The following is a 20,071-nucleotide window of genomic DNA, read 5'->3' as shown; positions in this document are numbered from 1 at the left end:
CAGCAGCAGGCCGCAGGGCTGATCCTCGGGGCATGCCGCAGTACGGCTGGGGCCGATGCCTTGGGGGGGTGAAACAGGGCCTTGGGCTGTGGACAGGTGCACTGAGGGTGTCAGAGTTCCTGGGTTTCTGCCCTGTGACAGTAAGTGCAGGAACCTGCTGGGAGCTCCCCTGCTCTGCAGGAACTGACGCTGCAGGGCCTTGGCAGCACTCTTGCAGTGGAGGCCCTGTGAAAGCCTGTCTTACACACCAGATGATCTCTCTCTCTCTCTCTCCCTCTCTCTCTCTCTCTCTCTCTCTCTCTCCATTTTAATCCCTTGAGCAGTACTGGTGTCAACTGGAGGTGATAGTGTGCTGCTTGAGTCCAACCCAGAGGCTCAGCGGCTGAGGAGAGAGTCCAGGAAAAGCAGTGAAGGGCTTTGGGTGCATCTGCAGTAAATAAGTAGTGGTGAGGCTTGCCAGAGTGGATGAATATTTGAGAAAGTTGCACGCTGCACCAGCCAATGAAAGGTGATGCTAAATCAGTTAGGGAAATTTCAGGGATTTCACAGCAATGGAACTGAATGATGAATGTCTTTTCAGCGGAAGCCAGCAGATGTTACAGCTCTTGTTTCCTACTTTTGTGCTTTCCAGTTTGCTCCCAGGATGTTTATTCTAACAAGCAGCCTGGTTCTGATGCTCACTGGGGACAGAAAACACTGATGTCTGCTCACATTTAGCTGCAGCCCAGGCTGTTCTTTAGGAAGGAGCATCAGGAGAAGGCACGCAGGAGCCAGCCAGGCAGGATGGCCACTCACTGAGATGAAGGCTCAGGTCATGCCCTCAGGTACCCCTCAGTCTGCTATTTCCTTTACCCTTCTTAGCGGTTACAATACAGTGCCACAGGCCTGGGACCAAGCAGTTCCATGCCAGGAGAAGACCAGAGACCACAACCAACCAGAGGTGCAGGAGCACACCGTGGGAAGACACCCATTGCTGGCCATGGGTACAAAGCAAAGATACACTGAGATGGCCCAGGGCTGTACTGAGTCCACACCCTGCAGGGGGGCTGGGCTGGCAGGAGCAGCCCTGTGCACACTGGGGCTGCGTAAGTAGCACTGAAGAGTTTGTAGCAGCACTGAACAGCTTGTTGCTCAGTACCCCCTGGACAAGATAGTTGCTTACTGACTCTGTCCTGCAGGGGTACGTTGCGTTCCACAATCCTCCTGTCTTGCTGCAGTGCCAAAATCTCCTTGCACTCTTTGTAGCCTCTTGCTCTTCTGATCAGCAGGGCTCGAGCAAGACAAGTACAAATGGGTGGAAATGCTCTGGGTGCCAAGAGCCACGGAGCTGCTGAATTTAGCAGTGTTTCATCAAGCTGCCAGAGAGACTGGATGCAGTTTTACTCTGAGTTATTGCAGTGCTTTAGCCGGGCTTGTAGAACAGGTACTGCCATCTGAAGCTTGGGAATAACCGTGAGCTGATTATTTTCAAATCACCGAATATAACAGAAATGTATTTACAGCAGATAACTCCACTTTTACCGTCTTTGATTCTATTTTTTCCTACCATCTCACTGTTTATAGCAACTCTTCATGACTCAGTTTTCCTTCCTCTATCTGTGCCTTCTCCCCATCCACCCTTCTATTGCAGGGGATTTCTCAGAAACGTTACCCTACCAGCATTCACCTTTGTTCCTAGAAAAAGGAGCACAAGAACATTTGCTTGGAAGCAAGCTGACATCTGTGAAGAATGACATGGGCTTTGGACATGGAATAAAACTGGAAAGAGGCAAATCAGAGGGCAGGAGGAAGTTCAAGGGCATTTAGCATGTAAATGGGGTTATTTTGGCAAAACGTGTCCTGGTGTGGAATGTGCCACTGATCAGCTGAGGCTGCTAAGGAGAAATACTTGAAAACAGGGGTTCCTCTTCAGTGAAAAAGTTGTACCACCTTTATGGCTGCTGGTGGTGATATCCGAGCAGCGCTTGGAAGGATATAAAGCTACGGAGACCACCGCAGCAGCACAGGCATGCTGGGATGGGTGCATTACAGAGCACTGCATGGAATTGGGAACTTGGAAAGCCCAGAAATCCTGGGCAAATGTACAAGATCCTTGCAGTTTGCCAGAGCAATGGTTCCATGCGGAATGAGGCCTGTCTGAGAAATGCAAATGTATGAGGGGCTTTTCCAAATGGGTTTGTTTCATGGCATGCTGCTCATAATCCAGCACACAAGGCATACGTTCTAACTCTTCCAAGCTTTATTTTTCTTTTCCTTTCCCAATTTTCTCCAGGGATGACGAGAGATGGAGACTTAGATGGATTTGTTTTTCTCTTCTGGAGCAAGTGTTTGGGGATTTCTCTTTTCAGAGGAACTTCTGCTATGTGGCGAAAGGTCAGTATTCTTACTTTTATTTGTTTTAAGTAGGAAGAGACAGCAGCATCCTTTGTGCTCGTGTGGCTGCGTTGGATTTTCAGGTAGATTCGGTTAGCTGGAGCACACAAAAGGACGGATATTCTTGACCCCATTTTATCTGGAAAAGAGCCAAAGCAGGGAGAGTCTGGGGAGCCCCACAGATGATGTAAGCTCTGCACCAATGCAGATGTTTTGCTTTGGTGGAAGAGATGATGAGCTTTTTGGGGAAGAAAGCCCTGCTCTGGGAACCTGTGGCTCTGAAGCAATGTTTACAATGACAGTAACAGACACGAAATTTTAAACCATGAGGTTAGCACCACTGCTAGCCATGTCTTAGTGCTCTCACTGGCATCTGAACTTCTTTATTCTCCCTTGCCAGGTTATAAAAGAAACCAGCTCTCAGGCATGGCCTTTTGAACTTGGACGCCCCAGGATGGAAAACCCAATATGACCAGGCTCTTGCCACTGTAATTTCAGTCCTGCTGTACAACAGTGGCTTTGTGCCCAAAGAGCTGGTCCTGCTGTCGTTTCAGAGTGGGAAGGGTGAGACACTGTCAAGAAAACTGCTTAGCATCCTCACTGCTGTCAGACAGAGATGCAATTTCTCCTTAGGTACTTTTGCTGAATGAAAGAATCGCATCAACCTTGGCTGCCCTCTCATTTTCTTTTCATGATGCAATAAATTAGAAAATGATAAGGCACCAAAGGGAACATTTGAAATTCCAGTGGCATTTCTAGGAATGGCCTGAGATGCTCCAAGTTCCTTGCAGTCTGCTGGCCAGCCTGCAGGAGGGAAGGGGTTGCTTGTGGAAAGGCACGTACTGGGGAGGGCTGACCATCCCTGGGAAGCAAACCAAAACAGCCCTCAGCACAACTGAGATTATGTTGTCAGCTTCCCAAACCTGAAGGTAGATGGCCCTGTGGTTAAGGCTTTCTGCTGAGGATTCAGTTTGTGCTCTCCTTCTAATGACCAAAGGAACACCATGGAGGAAATATAATTGTGAATATTATCATACCCCTTAATGGGGCATGAAGTACTGGCCAAAGTTGTCCAACTGAGAGGATTTCTGTTTGCTTGCTGCAACTCTCCATGAGATGCACACAACAGGAATGAGTTCCCTGTGGGAGCATCAGCTCTTGTTCACCCACGACTGTGCTGTCTCATGTTCCTGTTGGGCACTGGGGTTGGCTTCTCCATTAGAATCAAATGGGAACCCCAGCATCTCCCCATGGTGCGAGGCTCTGACATCCTTCCTCTCCACTTTTCTGCATCACACCGGTCTCATGGAGATGTCTCCAGGAGATATCCTGGAAGTGAGAGCAGTTGACAGCTTGTCTGTATCTCAGGTTGGGATGGACGCAGGCAGGTAGCACAGAACCCTTTCCTGGCTGGACTCATTCTGCTGCTGTGCTTGTGCACTCTGATCAGTATATGACCCCAACCCTGGTTCTCAGTCTTGTTGCCCTCCAGAGGAGGTGCTGGGGTTGTGTGGTTTGTGGTCTTTTTTGTGCTTTCTATATAATGGGCGTTGTTCTTCTTTTTTAGCTTCATCACATCCGTTTTGGGACTTCTCTTCCTGTTAATTTCTCTCCAAGGCTTGCTTGTCTCCTGGATGGTTGCCACTTTTCTACTGGAGAAGGTACTAGAGATGTAGAAAGAGCATGATTCATATTTGGGAACTTAGGAGGAAATTAGCAGCCAGTAATAAATGAGTGCAGCATAGGAATGTGCCATGAACTAACAATCAGGGAAACAGCCTAAAGACACGGGAATAAAATACAGCTGGCGAGGAGCATGTTAATCATTAAACACTGATCATGGAGTCTGTGCTGCAGGCTATTGGTTTTTGTCTGTTACACACTTAATTTGAAGGCACAGAGCAATTCAAGCTTGAAGGTATTGCAGCTCTTCTTCCATGCCCATAACGTTATGTTGCCAGGGGTACAAGATGTCTTCAGGATTTGAAGCCTTCTGGCTGTGCTTTACAAAGATGTGCTAGTCTGTGGGTTTACTGAATTTCATCTCATGACCATTTAAACATCCGTTTCAGGAACCCCCCACAGGCCAGAAGCTGAGGCCATTTTTAACAGCACAGATCATACTGCAACAAGAACTCACAACAATACCTGCTTCTTTAAGTGTCTGCTAACACAGCACCTGTAATATGCCACAGGTGATTGTAGAGGAGTAGCAGCTCCACATCAGCTGGCATGGGCTTAAAGGCAGTCTCTTCAGGTCTTCTAGAATTAAATGAGTGCCGAGTGATGCTGTGCATGTAGGCATTTCTCTTTGCTGTTGCTTCTAGAGGTGATTTAGCAGAATTTGATCATTTGAAGAAAGGTAAAATTTTCATACTGGGGAAAAATGTTACAGAAGGTGGTTCTTGTTTTTGAAAGGTGGGGTTTGTTTTGTTTTTAACACGACTTGTTTGGTGACCTATCTAGAAGTTACTGGGAAGTTATAGATTGTCTATGGTGGATGAGGAGGGACCGTATTGGGAGAAAGTGAGGTAGTTATGGAATGCAGTATGTGTTGTAAAGTGGTAATGCATTTATTAATTACACACGCACAGACAACTTCAGACATCCTACCAGAATTTACTGTACCGATGTAACTTCCATGTTATATGTCTAGCAAGTGTTGTGAATCAGACATTGCGTAAACATTCATCATTTGCATTTAGTGCTGTGCAAATTGACATAATAATCAATTGATGTAATGCTTCAGTAACTGCTTATAGAAGTACAGAAATAATTATCTTGCTTTCTGAAATGTTCTGGGATCCTTTTGTGCTCGATATCTCTACTCACAGCCCATTCTGGTCCAAAAGTAATGCTCTCCCATGGCTGAGAGGCGCTATGTGTGTCACTCAAAGTCTGCTTCAGCAGCAATGTCATATGCAAGTTCCAGGGTGGTGGCTTCTTTTTTCTCTCACCACCACATACGGTTTGGAGCTCCTCTTTGTTTGTCTCTTCTTAGAAACGATTCTCACAAAGTTTCAGGAAGTTGCTTTAAGGCTGTCTCACCTCTTTGTTGGCTCATGACTGGAAAAGGAGGCATTTGTTTTGCTGGTCAGTGACACGTGAATGGTTTTGGGAAACGTTTCCAAAAAAAAAAAAAAAAAAGAAAGAAATATTGAAAGAAAACGCACAGTAGAAAATAAAGCATTCCCCTTCCCCACTGAAAACAGCAAGAAAAATCCTAATCATGCAGAGATCTAAGTCTTGGAACGAGGCAGGAGGGCTTCACGTTTTCTACAGTTCAGAAGAAGAGTTTCTGCAAACCTCAGGCAGGAAAGGTTAAGTGAGAGCCATCAGCAGATACTTGTGACCTACACGACCTGTGATTTCAGGATTCTAGCCTAGAGGTCTGCCCAGCAGGCAGATGGTTACGGAGCTGGAAGCAGCGCCGTGCGGTGATGTCCTGGCCACCCCACCCCACAGAGACTCCATAGGTGCAAACAGAGTTGTTAGGCTCAGGAAAACAGCCTGGAGCGAAGGAATCACATAGCAACTTTGGAGGAGAGCTCCTGAGGAATCACTTCTCTTCCATTCTCAGTCTCTGTTATTCCAGAACCGGGATTTCCTTCTGTCTTTATGGAGAATTCAGCACAAACAGGCTTTTGAACAAAACTGAAACAAAGAGTAAAACATGATCCTTTCCCATCATAAGAAATAGACATATCACACTTATCTCAAAAGCAGAGACGGGCTGTGGAAACACTCAGTGTGAGAATTAATATTTTGAATAGGAACAGAGTCTGAATTGGTTATACAAATAGTTTTGTTTCTTTTGAGTTATTGATGCCGTTTTCATCTCAAGCTAATGATAATTTTATAAAGCTTTTTTTCTTACAAAAACTTCAGATTGGATTTTATTGCCAGTGTAGAAATCACCTTTGTCAAACTTGGTACTGGAGTTCAGTGGCAGTGACTCTGATTTTAATAAGTGTAGTTTCTTGATTTGGACTACCTTAGCTGGAAGCCAGACAAATGTCGTCTTTTGGCCAGATTCACCTTGATGAAAGCTTACATCAGTATGTTAATAACAGCAAAACTAGGCCTGCTAAACCCAACTGTTATTTAAGTTATCTGGCAAAACAGAGTATCTGTACTCAAGAATGGTTATTTGGTTCATTGCCATGCTGTCATATATTAACTGTATATATTTATGTATGTAAATGCACACACATATATATGCCAATGTGCATGTATCCATATAGAATACACTCTGTTTCTCTATGTATTTTTGTGGTTGTAACATGAGGGATATAACACCAGAGGAGGCTGCCCTGAATCGCTACACAGAGCTCCTCCAGCCTTCCAAGACCATTATTCTCAGTTTGCCTTTGCTTTTCTGAAGCTGAGAGTATGGTGTTCCAGACTCACGTTGTTCCCACACTCCTAGCTGATTCAAGAGATAGAGGTAAGTCAATATAACTCTGTAAAGAGGCAAGCAGAGGCATGAAACTGTAATTCCTACTGAAATAGAATGTATATAGATTGCAAACGTTATGTAAATGATTTGACCTTCAGCCTCGCTCGTGTAACAGAAATAGACACATATAGGAAAAACACCACCATTCATTGCACCAAAACAAGTTATTAAGACATAAAATGAAATCTTTTCTGTTCATTGTCCTCAATGACAAAATCTGTCTGGCAGCTCTGGAAGGTACAGAATACCTCTATATGCTACATATTCCATTCCTCTCCCTGATCCTTTCCCTTCAACTTTGGCACTTACTTCATCAATGACGTCTTTTTTTCAGTGACATGAACAGCCTTTAGCATGGAAGGTATCTGAATGTGGAATCCTACACACAGTAAGTTTCACCTTAAAAAGAAAAGGTAGGAGACACTGCTTTATAGATTGTTACTAATGATAAATATTTGTGCTGCCATCTGACTTGTGTCGTAATGAGCCAAGTAAAAAATATCCTGGTTAGAGAGATGAACACTTCTTTTTCTTGTTGAAACTGGCTTACTTTTCTTTTGGTGGCAACATCTAAAGACCTCAGGTTTCTCAGCAAAATTAAATATAAAGGTATTCCTGTATGATTCAGAGAACTTCAGTATTGAAATAGGAGTCTATCTCGGAGAAACGTAGGTATCTACATGTAGCAGATTACTGCAGTGTTAAAGTATCACTTAGAAATCTCCGACCTTCTTCCAAACAAAAAAAGAAGTGGTTAAGTACCAGGCAGTGAGTTTGTGTAATGCTTGATAAGGAACTGGAGGTGGGAATCTAGGTCTCTGCCTCAATTCCCAAAACTACTGTAAGAAACTGCCCATCCGTTGGGGGCTGTCAATCATTTCCCAAAGTTTTCAATTCATAAGACATAGCCAAAAAATACCAACCAACTTTAAGTTAAATTTTGGACTCTTTCAGATCAAGACCTCAAACACAATAATGCAGATCTTACCATTCCCCAGGTAGCACAGGACTAAGAAGTGCTACGCTGAGTGACACTGAGGGACTGTTTGGTACAGAGGTGATTCATACCACAGTCAAAACAGAATGAACCGGTTTGAGTAAAGCCATTTGAAAGGCAAGAAGCATCTTGCTTTCTCATTTGGTGCAATTCATTTAACTGTCATTCTGAGGTTAGCTAAGCATACCTCCTTTTGTGTGGACCTGCTGATGAACAAGGAAGCCTCCTCCATGTTCTGTGGGTGTAGACCATTCACAGCCACTATACGATCTCCGTGGTTAAATAAACATCCCAGTCGGCAAGGACCAGTCCACTGTGAGACACTAACATGTGGAGAACAGACAACAAATGAATCATAAGGGATATACAATTACTGTTACTGTTAACGGAACGGAAAACAGGATTGCATTTATGGCATTGCCCTCTGGAAATGGCAGGTAGGCTGCGTGACTTTACAACTTCTTGATCTTGGTAGCAAGTGAGACTGATGCTAGCAGCATCACCAGAGAGAGCTGGGGATGTCAGTCTGAAAATGGGGCTAGACTTGGTGCAGGTCCATGTATGTGCTGCACATTTGACCAAAAAAAAAAAAAAAATCCCAATGTGTTTCAAGAGGCTGAAATTAAAATTTATTAGCATGTTATATTTATGGTACAATTGCGAGGGTAAGAGATCTGTTGCTCTCCTGACTGGACCCTTACGCTGCAAAACTCTGTGTATGGATGTGTATGCTTCTACCCCTACGCTGATTGTGTCGCTCATTCTCATTGACAGTCACCATCGCACACTACCCAGGACTTACCATATTTGTCCTGCTGCTTCAGTAAGTTTTAGGTAACTGTTAATATCTGCCAGTGGGACCAAAATATCCAACTCTTGCAGTTGTGTTTTATCTGTAACTTGGCTGTGAGAGAAAACATTAGAGATCAGGCACCCTCTTACTAGTACCTTAAGTGGAACTCAGAGACATACCTGTCTTCTTAGCAACAAGAAATGGGGAGGCAATTACCTGAGCAGTATAGACAACTGAACCACTGAAAGTGGTGATGAGTTTTGCCTTCTTTTGAGGAATGACTGCTGTGTGGTGCTTTCGGGGAGTTTTACGTCTGTGTCTGCTTCCAAGTTGCTTGGACTTGCACTGTTTTCCAGGCTTTGGGGAGGAGAATGGAGCCTGTCATGTCTACACGTTAACCTACTGAAAAAGGAATGGTGATAAAAAATGGACTGGTTTAGCCATTCCAGACACTCCTGCTGGATCAAATAGCTGTCAGTGAAGAAAAGAATAACAAGTTCTTGTACAATATCCAGTGGGCAAAATTACGGCTAAGTAAAATAAACCGTCCTTCTAAAAACGGGCCATAAATCCTAAAATAAACCCTTTCAGTATTTAAAGACTATTTATTAAGCCCCAAAACATTCCAACAACATTCTAGCAACATACTTTTACAAAGAAATGAGTACAGACTGTTGCCCTTGGCTTTACCCCCTTTTGTGGGGATGTATCGCTGTTCTCTGAGGGATACAATGACTCAGATAGGCTTGAATACTTAGGTTATTTGATAGGGCTTATAATGCCTGTAGTCAACTCTCTTATTCACCTTAAACAAGGTTTGGGTTAGTAGAATATGGACTCCAACGGCATAGACTTGTGATGTTTGTATGGTGAACTCCTCCACAAAGACTCCTAAAAATGCAGATGAACAAACTTATTGTAATAATCTGTCTTCTGGGCCTGCATTTCTGACTGCCTCCCACTATGTGAAGTAAGACCTGGCTGTCTGTAGGTGGCAGGACATAGCCAGCAGCTATGGATGAGCCCTTTGGCTCATCACTATCATGCAGTTATGATGTAGGCACTCATTCTTTTAGTGTGCCATGCTATAACGTACTGGTTGTAAAGTTTCCTGGTGACACCACAACTGTGAAGCAATGTTTAGGTCTTTGTTTCTGACATACCAAATACTGCACCCTGAAAGTACACAGCATCAGACCTATACTTTGGGGAAATGGTAGGAAGGAGTTGACCTCCTAGAGCTAACATTGCGTCTTACTGGAAAAACTAGGAGCTAATGCCACAATTCTTAGGCCTTTGTTAACTAGCTAATACAGATTTCTTTGCAGGGACCCTGTCTGAATTGTTGCTGAGGTATCTGAGCACTGTGGTGTGTTGTTATGTCCTTAAGGCCTAGATTAAGTATTGGTCAACAAAACCTGCTGTGCCTCCTGTCAGAGCCTGTCTAAATGCATGAGTTGAAATGTGAGCTTAAATTTCACTGTGATGAGTTTGAACTTCACTCTGGTATTTCCACAAGCCTTGAACTTTCTGAACCAAGACAGAAGAAAAAAACTCATTCAAACAAGATGCAGCTTTTAGGTGCTGTGATATAAATACTATGAACAACAGATCTAGCTATACCACTTGTAATTTGCAAAGCTTTAATGGAGATGTTTAATGAAGGGTTGAAACGTTTGATTTTCCAAAAGAATGGTCAGGCACTGGAATGGGCTGCCCAGGGAGGTGGTTGAGTCACCATCCCTGGAGATGTTCAAGAAAGGTTTAGGTATTATACTGAGGGACATGGTTTAGTAGGGAAATATTGGTGGTAGAAGGACAGTTGGACTGGATTACCTTGGAGGTCTTTACAACCTTGGTGGTTTTATGATTCTATGTTACTTACAGTGACTTCATTGACACGTAAGCATTCTCCTTTACTGGTTGCCTTTGCCATGGCTTCTCTTGTACAGGGATATCAGGCTCAGCTGTAGGGTCAATCTCCGATATTTCACTATTGCACTGTTAGAAACACATAACAACGTTAAGAAAAAAATATCCTTGCCCTGTCTGCAGAAAAAAGAATCTCAATTACCTTGTTTGTTCAGTGCTTGTGCTGTTTAAGACCATTAGTCAGTACAGCCTGTTTTCCCTGAAATAACTCACTTCCCAGAAACAGCAAGCTAGAAATGTGGTTGAAACTTAGAAATTCATGCTGTCTGGTATAATAGGTACTATCATTAGGTTGGAACGTAACCAGCTATATTCTCATGTACGACCACTTAAAATTTGGTAATTTTAATTTAGGAAAGTCTTTCAAAAAGATTATATACATATTGTTTAATTTATTTCATTTAAAACATTTAGATCACATGATAAAATTGAGTTGTTAATGCCCTTCAGTTGTCTGTACAGACTTTGGAGAGAGGCAGTGATTCTGCAGAAGGCTGCCTGGCTTAATGAGCTTCTCGTGACCTCTGGCTGTATGGGAAACCCTGAGAAATGAGCCTCCCAAATTCAGTGCCAGTATTTATTTAAGATTACCAGTATGATTCTTTCTGCTCCCTTCTTTCACACTGAAATGCACACATTAAAACGTTTCCCGGCGTTTAAAAATTACTGCCTGACTTTATGCCACTTACTGATGCTACTGATTTAAGATAACACTAAAAATAATGTACAGTTAGTGCGGTTTTCATTTTTTACTACAACAGATGTCGATACCATTGACAAAAGTCATTTACAACAGTCAGTCTGAGGAATTTCAACAAAATCAGCAGTATGTTTTGTCAAAATGCCACTTTTTAGCAGACAGACCCTTTGAGTTTAGCATTTGTTTTCTTGTACACATTAAAGCTTTATTACCTATTGCTTTATCTACGTACTTCTTTGACATGGTATTAGTGGTTCCTCATACCAGTTCCTCTTTGGGTCTTTATGTGTATCCGTCTCCTTGGAGCTGTTAACCAAACAGAACTCACAACTAATAAACTACCTTTGCTAAAAGACTGCTGGGAGTTTGGTAATAAGGTTCTTCTTCCTTTTTGAGATCTTCGTTTGAATCTGACGACAGATTTTCCTCAGTCTTTCCCAGATCTTTATCCTGTGAAGAGAATGTTTTCATTTGAACAGGTTCACTTATATGGATTGTTCAACATGTATTTTGCCATTTCCTAATGAATGTCCTCAGGAAACACATGCACAAAATTAGGCACTAGTATTAGTATTTCTCCTAGATGGATTTTTGGTAACTAGGCAGTTGCAATTGACTTCATGTTCAAAAACTGTTATTTTGTTTAAAAATCAAGTGGGATGGATACTACAGTTATGATTCTGCAAGTTTTTATGCGCTCGTGGGCAAAACTCTTATTCGTCTTAAAGTTCTTACACTAGGAAAAAATCTATGGGAAATCTGGAAGTGGATTGGGAGATATTTGTCATTTTAAGCAGCTTTTAAATATTATGAAGTAAAGAATGCATTTGGGACTTCACTGACTAATGGAAAGTTTATTAACTCTCATTTCTAGAACGTAGTCCGGGGGCTGAAGATCTGATACTGAATCCTTTATGTCCTGGATGATATTCTCCCAGGTTCATTAATACCTGAATTATTAAATCTGCAGCTATTTGGTAAGTCAAGGAGAAATTAATCCTTCCACAAACCTTTCTAAATGCAAACCTCTCATTTTTTATGTTTCCTTGTAGTGAAGAGTATAGTAATCAGTATTTTGCTGCCTCCCAATGCAGTTCTCCATGCCATGTTTGTGATACAACCATTTCTAATCTTTCTACTTACATCCTTGGTTTCCATGGTGATCATTTTAATAATTGCTAAATATGCCACAGAATATATTACTGTTTTCAAGGTAAAGTAAATTAAACTAATTACTCTCTTAGATGTAAAGAGAAGAAACTGACGTTGAATAGAAATTAAAGATGATGAATGTATTTTTGTTCTTTGTTGGTGTAAATGACATAAAAAGCAGCCCACGCTGCAGCAGTCAGAACAAGCCAACGAATGGTCCTTCAAGAAGCGCATAACAGAACTCCTTTGGGAATGAAGAGTGATTCTGTGGTCACGATCTAAAGTCATGAACAAGTTTCCTAGTGATGTTTCAGGGACTTTGGGCCAATCAAACACGTTAATGGTTGGGGAAGAGGGGAAAGAGGAGGTGATATTAAGACACTTGAGATCCTCCAACTCCTATGAAATCTCAGAGTAGACAGCACTCATCAGCTTCCCAGACTGTTAGTTTTGGGCTCCTTGGGGAAAGAACTAAAAGTTACATGTTGCCCTGAATTTCTCTTTCAAAAAATCATGTCCATCATGTATTGGTGCCAGATTCTTGACCAGTATGTCTAGGTACCTGTCATATGGTGTGATGCAAATTAGGATTCCTTATTTTGATGCATTTTGGATATAAAAAGCCATATGTGCAAATAGCTAGTACTCAGTTGCTGATTCAGATGTGGTTTGGTAGCTCGAAAACATGGGTTGAAAGGGAACCAGATTCTCAAAGCATTCCTGGATAGCTGGGTCCCTGCCTGTGTGACCAGACTTAGCTGACACTGAGGAGCCTGTATGCATGAACAATGGCTTCTGACCATTTTCAAGATCAGGGCCTGGATGACGGAACTGCCAATAAAAAGCAAAACTAATCAGACACTAGAAATGAAGAGTCATACTTGTAACAGGAAGTAAATACAAAGGCTTAATCTGGAAGTCAGCTGTTTGGACATCACCGAACAGAGAATAGATTCAGAGATGTTAGCGGATGTTAAACTTATGAGTCAAGTGTAATATTTTTATCGAATGCAGAAACATTTTTGCTCCTTGTTAGCTGTATGGCAAGGTTATTTATTATGACACATGCTGAAACAATATAAGCTTCCTGATACTCCCTCCGCTTCAGGCTAAAGAGAACAGGAAAATCCAAATTCCTTATCTTTGAATGTTCCTTGTCAGCCTGTCCTACTCTGGCCAGCTACATACAATACGTGCTCTCAGAGTCACTGTGAGTATAAAGGATTAATGAATAAGACAGAAATGACACGTATAGGAAAGAAGCAGAAGGAGAACCTTGGTATGCATCCAAGAGTAGCAGTAGCTCAAGTCAAACTAAGGGCTAACACAGTGCATCTCAGAGCTCAGACTCATAACTGAGTGATTGCACTTTCACAAATTACAGTGCCTCAGCTGAACTATTATAACAACCCATGGCATTGCAATGTAATTTCAGCTATTTTCACTTCAATCCACCAAATCAAACTATATTATATCATACTTGCTGCCAGCCTGTACAAATGGAGGGTGATTGCAGCATGTGATTCGCTGTCCTGTTAGCTGTGATAGCAGAATAGATTCTTTCCCTGTATCTCAGCTCCTCCAGATCATAGTCCAGTGCATAAACTGCCAATAAAGATAAGTTTATACTCAACTGCCTAACTGCATACTGGTGTGGTTGTGCTGTCAGTTCTGTTGGCTGCTGTAAAGGCCGTAGCCCAGGACAGAGGGTGGCTGAAAAGCATCTAAAACTGCTGCAGACCTTTTTGTTCAGGGAACATAGGTCAGAATGCTTTGTTAATAATCCATGGTAGCACTCATCGTTCTATCTTTTTAAATAATTCCTGTCAGATATGGCAACTAAATTACTGGAGGTCATATTTATAATGATACAATATCAGCTTTAAGGTGTACTTCAGTCTGATTTTGTTCTGTAGCTCGATTACTCTGATTCAACTGCTGCTTGCAGAGGCTGCAGAAGGAAGCCATTTAGAAGAGTGTGGCACAGCTGACAAATATGACAAGAGGGACAAATCCTGAAGTAGTGCAGCTTCAGAGTAGTCTTTTATCAAACTTGAGCTGCCTCAAGTTGCAATCACTGCCTGGAAACTCTGAGGATTTTGCCCCCAAGAAACAAAGTAAAAAAAGGGTATTTAAAGCAAGTTCTTGGAAGGTTATTTTCAGTGCTAAATGAGACAACTGGCTAGCTACGTTTAAGAAGCCCTTATAGTAAAAACCAGGTCAGTGTGCTGGGAAAGTAGGTGAATAATCTATAGCTACAGATAGTCAGGTGACATGGGAGCCAGTAGTCACTTCTCCAGACTAAGCAAGTCAAGAGCAGTTTTATTTGTTGTGCTCACCAGTCTTTGAAAAACTCCTTGTGGTGAGTCGCTCTGAGCCTGATGAGGGCCAGGATCTGAATTTGGCCTGTTCTTATCTTCTGAAGGACCATCATCCTGTATACAGAAGAAAAAAATGTTGACTCCTAAAGATATGCTGGAGATGCTTTACCCGTATTCAGCTTCCTCTATCAAGGCTATTTGAGCATAACTTTGTGATTACAGAAAGCAACGCCTCTTTGGCAGCTATTCATTCTGACACCAAAAGACTAAGACTTTCTATTTAAATGTTGAGAGGGAATGTCTGAAAGGCACAGACAGCAAGAAGTGCAGGCTGCAGTGGACAGCAATGGGCTGAACTTCCCCACTAGGCTTTAGAGCTCAGAGACAAAGAACAGCACAAGCACAGAACAGAAAGAGTGTGACTAGCGGCTGTTGAAACAATCATCACAAGTCTTCTCCAAGGTACATCAGAGCTAATCTGCAGCTACTTTATGCCAACCAACTTTTACCAGTCAGTTGAGATGGACAATGGATACCAGAGCTCACTGCCGTCATCACCTGTCTTTATTTAGAGACAGACTTACAAACCAACATGCCAGTACTGGCCATTTGTGGGGGCTCTCTGATGATAATGTCCAGTTCCTGCTTGGGAACCCCAGTACAGAGCAGTACAGACCACCTGAGCACTCACTGAATGAATTCTGAAGAACTTTTGATTGAAACAAGCAACTATATAAATCAAATTTCACAGCCACCACTGGCAGCAAACTCATTATTAACGATGGGTAATCCATTTACCTTCAGGTAGCTTTGCCTTCCCAGAGAATCAGTCGTATCTACAGAATTTGAGAACAATGGCATAGAGAAGGATCGGCTTTTGACTTCTGCATTTGCCAGATCTTGGTTCTAGAAAAAAGATAACAGCAAGGTAAGACAGACACCTGAAGGGATGGAGCTTGAGCTGGCAGGGTCTCCAGCTGGTTCACAGCACTGACAGACTAGATGTGTATCACTTTGTAAAACAGCATGTAAATATATCCAAAAAGCACACAGTAAGAATTACACACACATTTTCATCCTGACACATCAAAGGTGCAATTCATTGTAGCACAGTGTCAATCACTTCCTAATTTCCATGTGTCTTACTCTTCAAAGAGATGCTGTCAGTGTAAGAACAATCCGTATGCAAACAGACTATGCAATGCCTGCTTAATACATAAACCTGGAGTACTGGATTTGTATGGAAAATTAATTTCTGATTAATCAAGGCAAGGGACAGCTGATAAGGCCAAAATCAGGACAAGAAAATTCCTTGCTTTTGCATAGGTTTCTAACGAGATTACAAATTTCTTTCCTCCTAAAATCAAGTATAGTAACACATCACCTGAGGACAGCATCCACCTCTTTTGGCCTCCCTGAGGGAAGTTATGGCTGTGACCCAATCCTCTATTTCCATCCTGTGGGTTAGAACAATAGAAATTAACACCTACTCCTAGGTAAAACACAGGGAAAACCCATTTGCTCACTTACTTCCTCTCACGAGCCTAAAATAATGACTCTTGAAACCATCAGGGAAAATCTGCACCTTCCCTTTGGGAGATGGATTGAAAAACCTGGCCTCAGAGATGTGCAGCCCAGGCCCAGAAGCTATGGCAAGGGTTTTGTAGGGGAGGTGCAATGGTGCTTTCTGCTTCATTCTCTGTGTGTAGTGCTGCTCTGCTGACTCTTGCCCTGAAGATAGGGCTTGGGAATGCAAACGGGGTGAGAAACTCGTGAAAGCACCCCTGTTCTATGCTTCAAGTGGGTTTCATTGGATTAATTCTACATCACTTCCTATGAAGCCTGGCTGTGAGAGCAGTGCCCTGGGGAAAGGCGTGGAGTGGAATGCTCAAGTGGCACACAGGTATGTGTTTTGCTTCTGTGCTTATCAGCATTTCACACATCAGGTGCTCTTCTGCCTTAGGGCAGAAAAACCCCACCATGCCTGTAGCTGGGTTCACATTGGAATGCAATGGGTATCACATTGCATTCACACATCTCTCAGCCTACCTGCTCTTCCCAACGAGGTAGTAACATCTGTTTTCAGTAGTGATGGATATCACCTCTTCTGGAAAGCATCTGAACATCTTCCTCACCGTTGCCATTATTTCAGAATTACTTATGCCGATTTCTACACTTACGATCCTGTTAAGACAACCACATGAAACATTCAACTATACATGCATGCAAACATACCCCCCTTTACAGGGTGAGAGGTACCCTGCCATCTGTAAGGTGGGAAAGTTTGTGTGCCTGCACAGTTGCAAGTGGCATAGTCCATCCTTACTTTTGCGTGTGTGCAAAGCATTATCTTTACAGAAAATATCTTCTACTGTAGGAATACAGCCTTTGGGATCACAGAACCATCCTGTCTGTTCTGCAGGCGCATCACCACAATTGCTCAAATGAACATATAAAATCTCATCAAAATATTTAGGATTTTTACTCCTTCATACATTATACACTGTAAGTTGTACCTTAGGCCTGCAAGATCCCAAGGGACTCTTTCAGTGTCTTCAGTAGGATTTGGTCAAGAACCTCAATCAGGAACAAGCGCCTGTACAATTAGTGGTCAATTAAGATGGGTGATAGAAGATTGAAATTAAAAAATGATGTATTTCAGTTACATACTGATCAACAGCTATGGAGCCTTTCATGCACATTCCTTTTAAGTACTTCAGGATGTAATCGCCCTTGTTGGATTTGGACAGGATGAAATAACGCCTTTTCCAGGAATTCTGCCAAAGAGAAAGTCATTTGTCTCTTGTTAAAACTCAGGACAGCAGAAGTATCTGATGTTTGGTGAGAGATTGCTGGAATATGACTGATCTGAGTTCATGTACCTTGGAGTTGAAAAGATGAAGAGGTGGTGACTTGATGAAGAATCCATGCTTGAAAACTCCACCTTCAGGGCAAAGTGGGTTTTGAGCTTCTACTAATCAAAGAGAAATGAATGGCACAGTTACTCTATTTGTTGACAATTAATCTCTTAAAAGAACCTCCTTGAACTGAAAATTGTTGCTGAGCACTTGGTTTCTGAGCTTAAATGACCATAAGGCACATTCAATTAGAGAAGAGAAACACAAATCAAAGCTATAAAATACAGGGCCAGGCCCTGATTCCTTGATGTCACTGTTACTGCTGACAACTGGTCAAAGCTGTCAGCAAATGATAGAGGTAATATACTGTGTTGAGGGAGGTGGCTCAGAAGATATCATGAAGCTCTGTCTTATTTAAAGTTCTTATTTAACTTCTGGTGTCTGGTCTTACTTAACTTTCTTATTAGCGAGCTGAAAGGCAGTAAATAGCACCCTAATGAAATCTGTAGATGGCATTCAGTATGGAAAGGCTGCAAACACTACTCAAATGATAGATCATCTTACACTGAAGATCATGGTGCAGCAACTGGAAGAAGTCTTTCAGGGAAAATATAAGCTAAAAGCTTAGAGTTAAAAATATGTGAATATATTTGTTCGTGACCCTACATACCCTGTGCACAGCTGTAGTTTAATGCTCATGTTTTCTAACCACTGGTGGATTTCTGATTAACAACTCAGCTTACTAACACCTGGTGAAAGGAGTGACAATCTCGTTCCATTTTTTAGGCCATAAGCCCAATATGAGAAGTTAATACTTTTAAAGAATCCAGTGACTGAAGAAAGGGCAATCAACCTCTGACAGCCTAATACAAGTTCTGGGAAAGATGGTAATACATCGACATCCAACTTTGTGGAGATAAACACTTGGTTCTGAGATCCCATTTACTACTGACTTCAGCGGAGGTAAGACTTTGTGGTTGGTGTCCCAGAGCTCCTGACATATCTTCCAGTTCCCAGTTAATTTTTAAGGATGTTAATGTTTTTAGTAGTGTCAGTCCAATCTGAGTGTCAGGTACAAGAAAGATTCTGTTGTAATGGGAAATGCTGCATTTAGGACAGACTCTTTAAGGGAGGGAGCAGAGGAGTAGAATTAACACAATACACTGCTTTCACTATTTAAAACAAAATCCTTGGCAGCTGTAGGCAAAAGAGAATGGTATCAAATACTGAAAAGAATATTTTGCAACCTGACTCAATCTTACCGCTAACAAATCTTAGTAAATGAAATTTTGTACCTTCAGAGTTTTTTCTGCTTCCTGAAGCCATCCTGATTATTTTTTCTACTGAGATGGGAAAGAAAAATCCTTGAAGCTAATTCCTTTCACTCTTTCTTGCTGAGCAACATTTCACTGCACGCACGGTTGCCTGAGAAAATAACAAATATCTCAGAAATGTTTGTTTTCATAGCGATGGTTAAACCATAGGACATTAAACATAGAAAAATTCCCTTAGAAACTACAGATACAGCTATAGTTATTGTTCATTTAAATATGTTACTATCTATAATAAAATAATATATTATAAAATTATATATTATATGCCATAGTGTTACATTTTGTTCATAAATTGTAAATCTAAAGCGATGCATTACAGAATTTATTAACTTACATGATTCAGAGGGATGATTTGCTCGGGATGTGAAGAGACCCGCCAACAGAACTGCATTTTGCCCCTTCCTTTGCAGCAGCCGCCCCAGCTGTACCCTAGGAACATTGCATCGCACCTGATTCTGACACTGCCTTGGCAGCAAGATAAGCTCTGTGTGCCCTGAAAGTGCAAGAACACAGCGGTGAGCATCTTTTAGAAGGTAAGAAGTGGCTTTAGTTACTTTGACATGACTCAGACTGTGGGCTTTCAGGCAGTACTCTGCTGTAAATGAGAACGACCATTGCTGGAGAACTCTGTAGAGCATTTCTGCTTACCCTTTTATTTTTAAGGAATTCAGTACAGTATTGCCTCTTTTGGAGAACTCTTTGTACAGCTCTTTGGTTGTACAAAAGCTGAGACAGACTGTTACAAAACGTAATCCTTGGCTTTTCATCTATTGCTTACCAAAAAAAAAAAAAAAAAAAAAAGGACAAAAAATTATTTCCAAAAGTGAAAACAGCTGCACAAAGTCAAATGCTTAATGTCAGTAGTGGGGGGACACATCTGGGGTTGCAGTGAAAGGCAAAGAAATATTCCTCCCAGTGTGACTGACAAAGTGACTGTGACTGCAAGTGACACAGCTCTCAAAGCAGCCTTCCAACAGCTTGTAACGGGATAAAAGCCTCATCTAGGTCTCAGTAAAAGTCAAGATTTCCAGGTGGAAAAGCGAAAACTCATGAGGTTACAGCAAACTTTTCATCACTGCTGCCTCACTGTGTTTTGGAAAAGAAGTTTTAAGTGCTGTGTTTAATCATTTTTTCACTTCAATGGAAGCAACC

General features: G+C 42.0%; 1 protein-coding gene and 2 long non-coding RNA genes across 9 annotated transcripts in view; 2 read left to right on the top strand and 1 right to left on the bottom strand.

Annotated features, from left to right (window-relative positions):
- Positions 1 to 4,925: 4,925 nt before the first annotated feature.
- Positions 4,926 to 20,071, bottom strand: part of PLEKHS1 (pleckstrin homology domain containing S1) — a 15,488-nt gene continuing 342 nt past the window's right edge. The window contains exons 2-17 of one of the 7 annotated variants that reach the window (XR_005861004.2): positions 19,254 to 19,412; positions 18,881 to 19,010; positions 17,610 to 17,701; positions 17,398 to 17,504; positions 16,777 to 16,911; positions 16,112 to 16,184; positions 15,526 to 15,633; positions 14,746 to 14,841; positions 11,597 to 11,704; positions 10,508 to 10,623; positions 8,839 to 9,024; positions 8,632 to 8,733; positions 8,017 to 8,152; positions 7,142 to 7,231; positions 6,292 to 6,411; positions 4,926 to 6,027 (exon numbers count right to left, since the gene is read on the bottom strand). Coding sequence is in view for 6 of the 7 variants with exons in the window: in XM_025151838.3 (XP_025007606.2) it covers positions 7,163 to 7,231; positions 8,017 to 8,152; positions 8,632 to 8,733; positions 8,839 to 9,024; positions 10,508 to 10,623; positions 11,597 to 11,704; positions 14,746 to 14,841; positions 15,526 to 15,633; positions 16,112 to 16,184; positions 16,777 to 16,911; positions 17,398 to 17,504; positions 17,610 to 17,701; positions 18,881 to 18,911 (1,359 nt within the window). In the remaining variant the exon portion in view is untranslated. Of the gene's footprint in view, positions 6,028 to 6,291; positions 6,412 to 7,141; positions 7,232 to 8,016; positions 8,153 to 8,631; positions 8,734 to 8,838; positions 9,025 to 10,507; positions 10,624 to 11,596; positions 11,705 to 14,745; positions 14,842 to 15,525; positions 15,634 to 16,111; positions 16,185 to 16,776; positions 16,912 to 17,243; positions 17,324 to 17,397; positions 17,505 to 17,609; positions 17,702 to 18,880; positions 19,011 to 19,253; positions 19,413 to 20,071 lie in introns of those variants that run through there. The other 6 variants (XM_025151838.3, XM_025151840.3, XM_025151839.3 and 3 more) reach the window with 6 other exon arrangements.
- Positions 11,600 to 18,845, top strand: LOC121111209. The gene is made up of 3 exons (XR_006939608.1): positions 11,600 to 11,733; positions 12,129 to 12,231; positions 18,372 to 18,845. It is a non-coding gene; the product is annotated as an uncharacterized LOC121111209 (long non-coding RNA).
- The window catches only part of LOC112532669, a 15,666-nt gene continuing 14,965 nt past the window's right edge, over positions 19,371 to 20,071 (top strand). Inside the window, exon 1 of the long non-coding RNA XR_006939606.1 lies at positions 19,371 to 19,452. This is a non-coding gene — a long non-coding RNA (uncharacterized LOC112532669). The remainder of the gene's footprint in view (positions 19,453 to 20,071) is intronic.

This window comes from Gallus gallus, chromosome 6 (genome assembly GCF_016699485.2).
Source record: "Gallus gallus isolate bGalGal1 chromosome 6, bGalGal1.mat.broiler.GRCg7b, whole genome shotgun sequence".
NCBI lineage: Eukaryota > Metazoa > Chordata > Aves > Galliformes > Phasianidae > Gallus > Gallus gallus.
This window is presented reverse-complemented; position numbering and strand designations above follow the sequence as displayed.